Consider the following 14,732-nt stretch of genomic DNA (forward strand, 5'->3'; position numbering starts at 1 on the left):
AATATTTTAAGACTTACTAGTAGTATTTCTATAAGTTTCTATTATAAATTATTATAAATAAAGAATTGAACTAGTTAAGTAAGTTCTAAATAACTCTTTACTACTTAATTAGTATTAAATAGCTACTCTTAACTTCTTACTACTTCTAGATAAATAGAGGTATAAAATAAGTTAACTAAGAAGTATAAATAATTCTTTAAGTAGTTATCTACTTTAAGTAAGTTAACTAGATAAATTACTTTATAGTATACTAGTTAGCTTTAAATAACTATAATTTAATAGTTACTAATATAAATATAAATAAAGCTATATATAAATATAACTTAAGCTTAATTATTATTATAGAAATAACTTAGTATTTTAGAATAATACTATAAAAGTAAGTAGTAGTATTTCTTTAGTACTTAAAAAAAAGTACTAACTTAATATAAGCTATAATTACTTATAACTAGTAGTAGTAATAAAAAGCTACTAATAAATAGTAATACTTAGCTAAAAGGTTTTAAGTAGAGAATTTAATATAGTTAAATCTTTATAATATTAAGATAAATTACTTTAGTAGAAAACTTAATTAAGTTATAGTAAAGTATATAGTAATTAAAGTACTATCTTTACTTAAAAGAAGTAAAAAGTAAAATATATATATTAAGTAGAAAAAGTATATTTAACTAATATAAAAACTACTTAAAAGTTTTTAAGATACTATAGTACTTAATTAATTTAAAGCTAAGTAGAGAAATATATAAAAGTATAATAAGCTTAATTTATAAGTAATTAATTTCTAAATAATAATATAAAGTATAGAGCTAATTAATAAAAAAAATATATAGAACTAAACTATAGTTATATTAGTACTAAGGCTAGTTATTAAAATAAAAAAAAATTAATTATTATTAAAAAGAAATAAAGAGAGAAATAATATAAATATAAAGCTTAATATATACTTAACTTATACTTACTATAGCACTTACTAAAATAAGTTCTCTCTTTTATTAAAGAACTCTTAGTATAATTTATTACTAGTTAAATTAATAAACTAGCTACTAAAAGAAAAAGAAAGTAAAAAGAAAATAGTATTTTAAATACTATTATCTTTATAACTACTTTCTTTTTTACTATAAAAATAAGTTAAGCTTCTAAATATATAAAAGTAGATATATTAGCTATAAAAAGTTGCCTCTTTATAAAGTATATTAACTAAAGTATAAATTAACTTCTACTAGTTAGTATACTTATAGTATAACTCTACTTACTTTACTTACTACTTATATAGTATTTACTTAATATTTTAAGCTATAGTAGCTTAGCTCTAGAAAAAATTTACCTTAGCTCTAGAAAAAATTCACTAGTATTTACTAGTTTAAAAGTAGTATATATTTATAGTAAGTAGGTATTAATATACTAGTAAGTACTAGTACTTATAAATTAGTACTAGTAGCTATATTACTAAAAGATAAATTAAGTAGTATATATAAGAAATAAATAGAACTAGAAGTAATATAAGCTTACTTTATTAATATATTAAATTTTTTAGTAGTAAAATTAAACTATATAGAAAATTTAATATATATATTAAAGCTTTTACTTAACTTTTTATATATAGTAAATATAATATACCTACTAGTATTTACAATTTACTGTACTTTCTTTTATTAGCAGTATAGCTTAGAGTTTAAAGCATAGAGGTATGCCTTCTAGACGTACTTCTTGTAGGTTTTATAGTACTACTTATAGACTATAGTAGAGCTAGAGATACAACTAGTAGAGCTAGTAAAGCTAGTATTAATAAGCTTATACTAATATAATATATATATTTCTAGAACTTTCTCTTTATTAAAAAGATTATTATTATTAAAGTTGCTTTCTATAGTATACTTATTTATATATTAAGTATTAAAGTATTATAGTAAAGACAGTAAAAGTAGAGAAAAAAGTATACTAGTAGTAAACTAGCTAAAACTAAATTAGCTATATAGTATAAATTATATTATACTTAGAGTAGTAAAGACAAAATAAAAGTAAAACAGAAAGAAAAGTAAGTATAATAGTAGTAATCTTTAGAAATAAAAGTTTTTAGTTATATAAAAAAAGTATTAATAATACTTATTAAAAAGAAAATAATAAAAATAAGTAGTATAAAGTTACTAAACTATTTATAAAGCAGAAGTATATTAAGTATATACTATATATAAAAAATATAAAGTAAAAATATGTAGTTACTAGAGAGATTAGCACTATATATTAGTTCTTACTATATAGTAGTAATATAAATAAATCTACTAGAAGAAAAGTATATAATAAACTTAAGCTATAAGCTTAAGTAGATATAAAGCACTATATTAGTACTTTATTAAATACTCTTTAAATATATATTAAACTTATATATATACGTCCCGCTCTATAAGATCGCTAGCCCTCTACTTTCGATAGAGTTTTACACTATAAATACTACTTTTTTAAAAAATTATATAATTATAAATATAATATTATATAATAAACTTTTAGAATATTTATAAATTATAATAGCTAAATTGATTAAAATGAAATTAGAAGAAATTTTAATAGCTTAGAAGTATTTTAATTTATTTTTTAAACTTAGAAATTTTTTACTAATAAATACTAAGAAAATATAAATATAAATAATTAACTTAATAAAATATCTAAAAATATCTAAAAATAATATTTACTTTTTTTATATAGTAAAATATATAAAAATACTTTTTTTAAAGTTTTAAAAGCTATATTATAAGTTTAGAGCCCGTCCGGCTCTAAGCTAGTAGCAGTAGCAGCAGCAGAGATCTAAGCGACACAAGAGACGTATATAACTTTGTAGATAGAACTAAGCTAAATATAGAGTTAGAGCTAGAATAGAGGCAGAGAAGGAGATATATACTAACTTGCTAGCAACTCTTTAGGACTAAGACTTAGTTATTATTTTGCTTTTAAAGGCACTAGAGGTCTTTATAGCAGTTAGCTATTAAGCAGAGAATAAGCTAGCGCTAGCTTAAACTTACTATAACTTTCTCTATATTAATAAATTAAGAAGAAGATATAATAATAGCTACTAATAATAATTAGTAATTTCTTAGAGTTAAGCTTAATATAAAGTAGATATAAAGTATATATATATAAATAATAAGTTTTAATAAAGTTAAAGGCAATAAAGGCAGTAGTAAAAGCAATAAAAATAGTTCTAGCAAGAAGTTAGCTAGAATCTATATAAAAACTAGCTTAAGCTTAGCTAGGCAGTAAGTAAGGCTAGTGAATACTATTTTTTATTTTATTATATTTCGTAGTATTTATTTTCTTTTATTATTAATTTTTAAAAAAGTAGTATCTATAGTGTAAAACCCTGTCGAAAGTAGAGGGCTAGCGATCTTGTAGGGCGGGACGTTATATAATAAGTAGAAAAGAGAGAATAAAGAGCTTTCTCTTTCCCTCTTTTCTCTTCTTAAGTTTATAGTTAATACTAGTAATACTTATATACAGTTGCCTATAAGGCTAGTTCTTAATATATAGCTATATAACTAGTATATCTGCTTTTAATTTTAAGCCTAGAAAACTCTCAAATAGAAAGAAAAACCTTGCCTACTGCTGTTTTGCATCTAGGCCTTATATTATATTATAATATAAAGTATTTTCTTTATATAACTAATACTAAACTTTATATTTCTCTTTTTATTTATTCTTAACCTTATTACCTTAGCAGCTATATTATATACTAGCTTAATTTTCTCTAGCTCTAAAGCTCTAAGCTCTGCTAGCTAATTTTTAAGGTAGGCTTAGCTTAATTCTACCTCTTAATTATATAATAAAGTTTATAGGTTAACTAAATTTCTAAATAACTAAGCTGAAAATTTAGGTGCCTCTAGCTGAGTTCGAACTAGCTCTCTACAGCTGTTAGAGCTCTATAGCGCTTTAACTACTGCGCTACAGAGGCTTTAATATATATTAAATCTTACTAATATATACTTTATTAGTAGTAGATACTGCCTATAATAAAAAAATATATATAAAAACAAAGAAAACAACTACTATATATAAATTGCCTGTAAGAAATATTTATATATATTTTATACATAAAGATTTAATATAATTTATACTTATATTTCTTTATATATATAATTATAGTTATAAGAGAAATACTACCTAGAAACTAGTAAAACTATAATAAGCTATAAAGGCTAAACTACTTTATAGAAAGAAATAGCTATAAGAGTTATTTAAAGCTACTAATTATACTTAATTTAGCAACTATATACTTAATTTAGTAGCTCTACTATAGAATTTATTTATAAATAACTCTTCTTCTCTTTAACCAGATAGAGAGGAAATTAAGCCTTTATAATTATACTCTTTAATATATACTATTATATATAATTTTATACTAAACTATAAGTTACTTTTATTATATTTTAAGAATTTTTATTATTTTATACTTAATAATTAACTAAATTATATAAGTCTTCTTTATTATATTATAAAGAGTCTCTTAATTAGCTAATAGTTATAAGTCTAGTTACTATAAGCTTTATATTATATATTATACTTTTTTAGAAATATACTATTTCTATTTAAGCTTAGTGCTAAACTTTTTACTAATTAAAATTTAGTATTTAATTAAGCAACTTACTTTAAACCTACTTTAAACTTACTTTTCTAAACTTTATTATTATTTAATAAAATTTATACTTATTTATATCTATTTAACTAAGCTTCTATATAATAAGCTATTTACTATAAAATAAAAGTAATTTCTATATAAAAACTTAAATAAAACTTTTTAGCCTTTAGTTTATAGTACTACTATACTAGCTTAAGACTACTCTTAAAATATAAATTAATATAAAGACTTTCTTTTTTATACTTAATTACTTCTACTTATAATACTATATAGTAGCTATACTAAAAGTAAAGTAGAGAAGAAAATACTAATAGTTATTAATAGTAGTAATAAAAAGCTTACTTAAAGTTACTACTATTTAAATATAAAAAGAAAATAGTTTAATAAGTAAAAACTAAGTAGTAATAAGCTATATATAATTTAAGACTAACTTAATAAAACTTAAAAAAAAGTATATAATAAACTTATAAGCTATTTTTTAAAAAGTAATACTTTTAAGAGAGTTTAAGTAATACTTTAAATATATATTAAGATAAAAGTATATTAAGCTATAGTTAATATTAGGGCTCAGCCGGACAGCGGGCAAGGCCAGTATATCGGCGAGATTTGGCATACATTGAGGGCGAGAGGTTGAAAGAGGAAGAAAAAAGGGAAGGAAGTCAGGGGGGGTCCGGCCGGCTTTATATCTAACAGGAGCCCGGATTTAGCGTAGCAGCTGCGCCGGCTGTAGCCAGCTGCAAGGCCGAGAGGTAATTTACACACAAGACGAATATAAGGTGAATCTAAATACACAAGCTGTTGCAGCTGAACACTGGATATTTACGCCGGCGGCTATACGACGGCACAGAACTAGGCTGGCCCACCCCTAAGAGAGCGACGGACGTCGTACTGCACTAAGATAGTCTGCGTCCCTAGGGAGCAGGGACAATTAGAGACTAATAGACGGGACGGGGAATTAGGCAGGCGCAGGACAGCCCTAGCGTAGGGCTAAAGTCAGGCTATAGCTAGCTGTAAAGCTGAGAGGTAATTTACGCACAAGACAGAAGTGAGGTGAATCTAACTATACAAGCTGTTGCAACTAAATACTAGATATTTATGCTAATAGTTATATAACAGCCTAGAGCTAGACCGGCCCACCCCTAAGATAGCAATAGACAACGTACTGCGTAGAGATAGGTTGCGTCCCTAGGGAGAGGGGACAATTAAAGGCCGGAGAATATAGCAGGAGAATAGATAAAAGCAGTATAGCTCTAGCGTAGAGCTAGAGGCAGACTTAGGTTTTTAGGGGTTATTAGCCCCTCTAGAATACAGCCGGCAAAGCTGGCGATATTTGTCGGCCAATTGAGGGACCCTTTATAATATAATAGATATAATAGATAGAGCTTATGTAATCTAGTTGATTACTAAGCATAAGATAATAGGGATTCTTAAGGTATAATAGAAGTGACTTTATATATAGTATAAAATTGTATGTAATAGTATGTATTAAAGAGTGTAGTTGTAGAGGCTTAATTTCCTTTCTATCTAGTTAGGGGGAAGGAGGGTTATTTATAGGTAAATCCTATAGTAGGGCTGCCGGATTAGGCATAGATAGTGGCTTAAAATAACCTTAGAGGCTTAAAATAACTCTTGTGGCTGCTTTCCTGCTATAGAGTAGATTAGCCTTTATAGCTTATTAGTCTTTTTGTTGAATTCTAGCTAGCATTCCTCTTTTAACCTTATTTATATATGCAAAGAAATGTAGGCGTAAAGCATATTAAATTCTTGCATGTAAAATGCATGCAAACGTTCCTTGTAGGCAATTTATGTGCTGCAATTGTTTCCTTTGTTTTTGTAGGTGTTTTTTCTAGTAGGCAGTATCTGCCGCTAACATACCCCCTTAGCTATATGTTAAATATAGCTAGGTAAGTTATAATAGGTAGGAAATATAGATAAAAGATGAAAAAATAGGTAATAAAGATAGATAAAATAGGTAAAAAATAGATATAGCTTATATAGCTAATAGCGATTTTAAGCGATTTTAAACGTTTTTACTAGTTTAAATAGCGTTTTTATTAATATAGTAAATTATTATAAGTTTCTGTGCAGAAATTGCCCTTATTTTATAGTAAATAGCTTGTTATATAAAAGCTTAGTTAAATAAGTATAAATAGGTATAAATTCTATTAAATAATAATAAAGTTTAGAAAAGTAAGTCTAAAGTAAGTCTAAAGTAGATTACTTAATTAAATACTAAATTCTAATTAGTTAGAGGTTTAGCACTAAGCCTAAATAGAAATAGTATATTTCTAATAAAGTATAGTATATAGCATAAAGCTTGCAGCAACTAGGCTTATAACTATTAGCTAATTAAAAGACTCTTTATAATATAATAAATAATAAATAAAGCTTATATAATTTAGTTAATTACTAAGCATAAAATAATAAAGATTCTTAAGGTATAATAGAAGTAACTTTAGATATAGTATAAAATTGTATGTAATAGTATGTATTAAAGAGTGTAGTTATAGAGGCTTAATTTCCTCTCTATCTAGTTAGGGGGAAGGAGATAAGCAATTTGTGTGCTGCAGTTATTTCTCTTGTTTTTGTATGTATTTTTTGTAGTAGGCAGTATCTGCCGCTAACATCTAAGAACTATTAGAAAGCAAAGAGACTAAAACTATTCTCCTCTATTATTGCTAGCTTAGTAATTAACAAGATTATATAAGCCTTACTATATTATACTATAAAGAGTTCCTTAATTAGCTAATATTAGTTTAAGCCTATTTTTAAATTTAGTTATTTTGTCAGCAGAAAAATCAACAATTAATAGGTGCATGCAACTGTGTGTATAACTGCGCAGTATAAAAGGTTAATTTGCGCTTCTAATTGCTAGAGCGCGTTCTACTTTTGCGTAGTGCAGTTAACCTTCAACATAATTTACTGTTAAAGATAATAGTAATAATAAGCTTATAACACTAAAATAGTAGAAAATTAAAAAGTAGAAAGTTTGTTAAACACTTTATAATAATAAAGAGGTTTAAGTATAAGTAGGTCTATTATATTTAATTTTAATAGTATTAATTATAAATATTTATTAAGGACTAGCCTTAAAGGCAACTGCGTGTAAGCGTTACTAGTATTAACTATAAACTTAAGGAGAGAGAAGAAAGAGAGAAGAAGCTCCCTGCCCCCTCTTTTCTAGCTATTATATATATATAGGTCTAATATGCATCCGAAAAGTATTCAACAAGTATTCAACAAGGCACCGACACAGTGCCTTGTGTCCACTCGAGCCTACAGCTTGAGTCTATTACAATATTAAACTTTAGCCTTAAAGGCTAGCTATAGCTTTAATAAAAAGAATTATATTATTATATCTTTATCTACTAAAAATCAAAATTCTAAAGCTAAGTTTAATACTTTAAAGCCTACTAGCTAGAAGCCTATTAAAAAAGCTTTTAACTATACTTTTACTATTATCTTTAATATTATTAAAGCTAAAGCTAAAGTAAATTATATAGTAGCTCTTTATAAAGAATATTATAACTATATAATTAAAGAAAATACTTTTCAAGTTATAGGCAAGAATAAAACTAAGATAGAATTTATATTCTAGTTATAAATAGCTAATATATACTTTTATTATTAAAAATACCTTAACTTTAATAGAGCTGTAAGTATAATCAAAATAGAGAGCTAATAATATTATAGGGCAGCACGTTATATTTATCTATTATATAGAATATAAAGTATAAGCTATAATAGTATATATTATAGGCTATACTTACTCTAATGTATACCCCACCTCCTAATGTAGCTAAAGTGACTGTTATTTAACTGTAGAAATTGAACACACACTGTGGTCCACTCAACCCGTCAGTGCGACCAGACACAGACACGCCGAGTCGAGGGCTCCCGACCACCTTGTCGGCTACGTCTCGCATCCCATTGCTACCATCTGGCTGCCTCAGCTGGATGCCCGACCGCTGCTCTGCACATGTCCCGGCTTCCAAACAACGCCTCCGCTCTGCAGCGCAGTACATGATCCGGCTCATCGAGCCCATCGCCCTCCACGCCCTTCCTTTCCACCGCCGGTGCTGCGACTCGCCCGGCGCTGGGCCATCGAAACGTCGCCATGTTCTGGAGATTCGGCGGTTACGCCAACATCTCCACCATCGACACCATCCTCGACAAGCCCGACTTTACCCTCGAGGAGCTGCTGGACGAGACTGATCTCATCCAGGAACTCAAGCAGCACAACTCCAAGCTTATCGAATATCTCCGCGAGGACAGCGTCCTGGAGAAGCTGCTGGAATATGTCGTCGCCTCCAGACTCGAAGTCTTCGCTACGCCCGACGACCCCACCGACGATGAGGCCAAGGGCAAAAGTCGCCTGCTGCCCTTCTCGCGCCCCCGGGCATCGTCCCGCGCGACCGACGTCGTGGACAATGATGAGGATGAGCAGGAGAAGAGGCGCAATAGATATGCCCTCGTTGCCTCTGAAATCCTGAGCTCCGACACGTGGTCCATCTATGAGGCCCTGACGGAGAACCGAGACCTGATTCGCAAATTTTGGAAATTCCTCGAGCGCCCTGCCCCCCTCGATCCGCTCCAGGCGAGCTACTTTACAAAGGTGAATGAGTCCTTGTTTGAGAAGAAAACCGACGACATGATGGGCCTATTGCGGAGTGTTCCAAACGTCGTCCCCGAGCTTCTCCGACACGTCGAATGTCCCATGATTATGGATCTGCTTCTCAAGATCATCGCCATGGACCGAAATGAAGGAGGACAAGGAATTGTCGAGGTTCGTTTCAGCCCACACCTTCTCATCCCGCGTTTCAACCTCCCCCGCTGACCCGTGACGCTTTGGTGTAAAACCAGTGGCTGTTCTCAAAAGACATCATTCCCGCCCTAGTCTCCTGTCTCGACCCTAAGCACAGCTGGGTTGTGCAGACGGCCGCTGGCGACTTCATCAAGGCCATAATTACCATCTCTGCGAATGCCTCGCAAAACGAGCAGCAATGCATCGGCCCCAACGAACTCACACGCCAGTTGGTGTCTCAGCCTTGTGTCGAGCAGCTCATCGGCTACATGCTCGGAGGAGGCAACCCCCTCACAGTCGGTGTCGGGATAGTCATCGAGGTCATCAGAAAGAACAACTCCGACTATGACCCTGATGTGGGCACCGAGGCCAATCAAGTTCCTTCCAGCCGAGATCCCATTTATCTTGGTAATCTGCTGCGTCTTTTTGCCCAGAATGTGCCCCAGTTTATGAGCCTCATCATGGACGCGCCAGCAAAGAAAGAGGGATCCGAGTCCACTTTTGGGGAAAGGCTTGAGCCCCTGGGTTTTGACAGGTTCAAGACTTGCGAATTGATGGCAGAGCTGTTGCATTGCAGTAACATGGGATTGCTCAACGAAGTCGGATCCGAGGAATTGATCGCAAAGCGAGATGCCGAGCGCCAGCGACTACGGACCGAAGGAAAGCTGGGACCTTTGAGGGAGGACGACCAATCTGCTGATGATCTGACCATGCGCATGGGTCACGGCACCGTCCACGACGAAGGGCGACGTCTTGAAGTTACAAACGCCGATGATGGTTTTGAGGAGGTTGAACCGTGCAAAGAAATGAGTGAGGACACATCGCACGAATTTGTCAAGGCTGAGGGCGACATCACGGTGGCTCCGCCGTCGTCATTCATCGACAAGGACGAGGATGACTTTGTCGATGAGCCGCTCAGCTCCCCCCGTCTCTCTGTAGGCGCCGCTAAGATTCATGAACAACGTTTCGAGGACCCGGATCTCATCGTGGCGCCGCTGTCGCCTTCAAAATCCCAGCCGGCCGAGTTGCCTGAATCTGCAAAGTTGGCCAATCCGGACAGCATCCAACCTACAGGCCTAGACTTGGCTACAAAGGAGATTGACGAGCATCTCAGCTCTGCTCAACAGCCTACGAAAACGTCCCTTCCGACCAATCCCCCTCCTGAATCGGCGCTCTCCGGTGCCTCTCTGAACCCCGACGACTCGGGATATCAGCACCGTGACCTTTCTCCTCACCCGGAAGATACCCCGGCTCCCTTGTTCTCCTCAACAAGTCCTTCACCAGCGTCTGCTTCAGACCAGACCACAAAGAAGACGGAGACTGTTGCTGACGCCCCTGCTGAGTCTGATTTTGCGCATAGAGCGGCATCTCCCGAGAGAATTGCTGACGCGGTCGATCCGTCTACTGCGCTAGCGCAGCAAGTACAAGCAAATATACCACTAGAGCCTGTTGTGGGAGACTATCTCAAGATGCAATTTGTAGAACACCGCGTTGTACCCGCAATTTTGGTACAGCACACCCTTTACATTTACATTTACATGTTCGTAGCGGAGCTAACATTTTCCAGACCTTTTTCTTCTCGTACCCGTGGAACAACTTTTTGCACAATGTTGTTTACGACATAGTGCAACAAGTGTTTAACGGCCCCATGGATCGCGGATACAACCCAACTCTGGCCGTCTCCCTGTTTGAAGCAGCCGACGTCACAACGGCCATCATCAACGGCCAGCAGACCAGCGATGAGTCGCAGGCGAAGACGAAGACGCGCATGGGATACATGGGACACTTGACCCTGATTGCTGAGGAAGTGGTCAAGTTTACCGAGAGACATCCACCGGAGCTGCTTTCTGAGATGGTCCTGGATAAGGTTATGAGCCAGGAGTGGATCAACTACGTTGAGGGTGCTCTTGCGGAGACGCGTGAGCGAGACAATGCCATTTTGGGCGGAGTCCGGCCCGAGGTTGCTCTTGGCCACCGCGCAAGCATAGGGGGTGGCAATGGCCTGGGTGGTGTTGGGCTGTCTGGTCTGGGCGGTGCCTCTGCAACTGGCTCAAACGCTTTGGCGGAAGCCGGCTTGAATGGCGGCATCGAAATGAACGAAGGGAGCAACAGTGGCATCGGCCCCTTCGCCATTAGTGCTGGAACCTTGATGTCGGGCTTCGGGAGCAGCAGCGACGAAGAGGATGATGATGGCGATGTGGAGGAAGAAGATGTGAACTCCGAGGTGAGTGGCGATTCTCTTCATGATCGAAGTATGGGCTCTCCAGAGGTGGCTGCAAATGCAAACACGGATTCTCCAGTCGATGTCATCATGATGTCCCCAGAGCCTCTCGAGCCAATCTCGGGGGATTCTTCCGCGAACATTCCCGCGGGTATGAGTTCGCCCGTGAGACTCAGCACGACCCGGGATGCGGAAGACGAAATGATGGAAGACGGCTCGCATCGAAACAGATGGTCGGGAGACCATTACGACGAGCACGGAGCAGAACCGTCGATGTCACCATAGGACGCGGCGTCAGACGCTTGTCTCGGAAATTTGGCAAGCGCCAGCTTCTACTGTGTTGGGACCAATGCAGCGGGTGCTGATAAGCCAGACCTGATTTCGAAGAATTTGGACACAATGATGTCAATGACCAGGTGTGGCTACGCTCTGAAGACGAGATTCGATTGCCCCGTCATGCCGCAGCTGGACAGCCTCCTATGTATCAGTTAGAAAGAAGAAAGACGTACCTGGAGTACGCCAAGACGGTGGATACAGATCCATGGGTGCAAATGTTTTGATACGATGGATGAACGCAGTAGTGCTAAAAGTCTCCTAATGAAGGGCAAAGAGGAAAAAAAAAAAGAGTCAGCGGGCAAGGAAAGACGAGAGCAAATTGGCGGTGCCTTTGTCGGGAGATGACAGGGAACGAGGCCGTGAAGGGAGTCTTGCAGTTACAGCCACCTCTACTCAGCACAGCTTGCTTCGATCTGATCTCTTGATGTTACGGACTACGGGAATCAGTTGCTGATGTCATCCCTTCTTCTAGTTCCGGTCTTATACAGACCCTCTCAACAACAATGGCAACTCGTTGAATCCGCCATCAATCCCTCCGCCTCCACCGCCGCCTCGACCATTGAAGGTTCCTCCGTCCAGAGCCAGGCTGCAGCTGGCGGCTCGGTTGGCGATGCATCAGAAGAACAACCAGGCGGCACAGCCGTCCTCTGCGACAATGCACCATGAAGGCGACGAATATGACGACAACGCGATGGATCCCTTTAGAGATGACGACGACGATATGGATGACGATGATGAGGCGGATGTAGACGTTGTTCAAGATCTCGGACGCGGATCGTGGTGGAGAGGCATGGTCGGAAAGAAGAGCCGTGCAGACGACGACTCCGACGACGCAGACGTTGACGACGACGACGACGAATTTGGCGACTTTGCCATGGCGGAAGATGACCAGAGTGGCGGGACGTCGAATAGAGAACAGCTGGTGCTGAGGCCGCTGGCCATAAATCCCGCCAAGGAAGGCAGCAGAGGTCTCAGCGGTCTATGGCCGTTTGGGTCCAGAAACGAGAGCAGCAAAGCCAAACGCGGGGAAGGGAGCCACGAACGGGCCGACGACTTGGTAGCATCCGCAGACGAGAAGAAGGAAGAGGGTTATAGAGCCATCGAGGTCAGAGAGGCAACGAGGCGGACCAGCATTGAAGAACCGGACGAGGAAGAAATCGTGGTTGGGAAATGAATCTCTCTTTGGGGATGGAAGTAGGAGGAAGCGGTGGAATCGTGACATCACGGTGGGACAGACGAGCGCTTGAATGGGAAGCGTTTGGAACGCATTCATGTGACAATGGTGATTGATGGGTGTGATGGGCAATGGCCGGCATTACATTACAGTGTAATTGTACGAATGGGTGATGCTATTACTTTTGCGCTGCTTTGATCTGGTCAGAGTCACGGGGTCGTGTAAAACTACCATTTGTATCGGGTGCCTGTGACTGGTGTCGACTGTGCTTGCAGTCTTCTTGGTCGTCGGACGAGGGCGTGTGCGACCTGCGCGACTTTACACGGACGGGGTTTGGTGCGCCGCTCGCCACTGCTGGCTGCAAGGCCTCTGTTCCAAGACGGCGAGGTCTTTGGTATTTGGCATTTGGAGAGTGAAGCGTCGGAGAGGCGGCATTTCGGGCGAGAATGCGGATTTCCGTGCCGACTGGCGACGGGACGGGGCCGTGTGCAGGCGCAACGGATTGCCGCCGTGCTCGCTTGCGATGGCTGACGAATCCCTCATCTTTTGCTTCCTGGAGTACGAGGGATATTCCGTTTCGCGGAGCAGCCGCGTTCGCTGGGCTGGCGTGGCGAGGCGACCCATGCATCTACGAAGGAGACATTGCGTCGATGGTTTGGGTGACACACAAGAACCTTTTTTTCATCTTTTGTTTCAACAGAGGCACTTATTTTAGGAACAAGCACACCGCAGGAGTAGTTGGATTTGCCGGTGCGACTTTTGTCGTCGTGTGTGTGATACATCAATCTCTGATGAGAGAAACCGTCATCCATCACTTGCCACCGTAGAAGTCGTATAAGCGCCGGATCGGCAATCCAACCTACCGGCATTGCTTGACGACGGCCACGTTCCTCGCGGGAGAGCATCGGTGCCCGGAATGCTTGGTGGGAGCCGACAAAAGTCACACTGGGGTGGTGTGGCTTGTAATGTGTGACGACGTTGTTGATGTTGGCCTCGAGGAGGACCACAAAAAAAGTAAATTAAACTAAATTAAGAAAAGGTGCCAAGTTGGCCCTGTATTAAGATCGCGCTGATGTTACTTGCTTTGCTTCTTGAGCACGACGATTTCTCACGAGTCCGACCTGAGAGGAAGCCAAGCCACGCTGCTTCTTCTCCGACGGAGAACGACACCCAATCGTGGGGAGGATCACTACTCCAGCCGTGCCGCGCAGATGATCCAATGGGACAAGATGGGGCCGTCTGGTCGATCCGTGATTATTTTCCAGCGTAGTACGGCGCGTGAGGCGCATCAGCCAAGGTGACATTCTGGCTGTCCTGTCTTTCTCCCCCCTGGTGGTCGGGACTCGAGAGGGCCTGTTTTCGAGCCTGGGAAGAAAAAGACTGTGGCTCTGCTGTATTACCTGACTGCCTGCAGATACGCCAGACACAGCTACTCCGAGTTGCTGCTCAGCTCATGTGTGCTGCTGGGACCTGCCTGGGGCTGTGATATCGCCGGTGGAGGTCGGGCTGATGAATTCAAAGATTGCTCCCATGTCGTCACCGTCACCGTCACCGTCAAGTCGACCTCTTGAAT

At 37.8% G+C, this 14,732-nt stretch overlaps 2 protein-coding genes across 2 annotated transcripts; both read left to right on the top strand.

Annotated features, from left to right (window-relative positions):
- Positions 1-8,741: 8,741 nt before the first annotated feature.
- Positions 8,742-11,934, top strand: MAM_07803 (SIT4 phosphatase-associated protein; the record flags this gene model as incomplete). Its single annotated transcript, XM_040826601.1, has 3 exons — positions 8,742-9,410; positions 9,488-10,936; positions 10,996-11,934. 3 exons carry the CDS (start codon positions 8,742-8,744, stop codon positions 11,932-11,934), a joined length of 3,057 nt encoding a protein of 1,018 aa, XP_040675440.1.
- Positions 11,935-12,640: 706 nt separating this feature from the next.
- MAM_07804 (uncharacterized protein) lies at positions 12,641-13,159 on the top strand (the record flags this gene model as incomplete). The annotated part of the gene is made up of 1 exon (XM_040826602.1): positions 12,641-13,159. One exon carries the CDS (start codon positions 12,641-12,643, stop codon positions 13,157-13,159), a length of 519 nt encoding a protein of 172 aa, XP_040675441.1.
- Positions 13,160-14,732: the final 1,573 nt, after the last annotated feature.

Source organism: Metarhizium album (assembly GCF_000804445.1).
Source record: "Metarhizium album ARSEF 1941 chromosome Unknown scaffold_36, whole genome shotgun sequence".
NCBI lineage: Eukaryota > Fungi > Ascomycota > Sordariomycetes > Hypocreales > Clavicipitaceae > Metarhizium > Metarhizium album.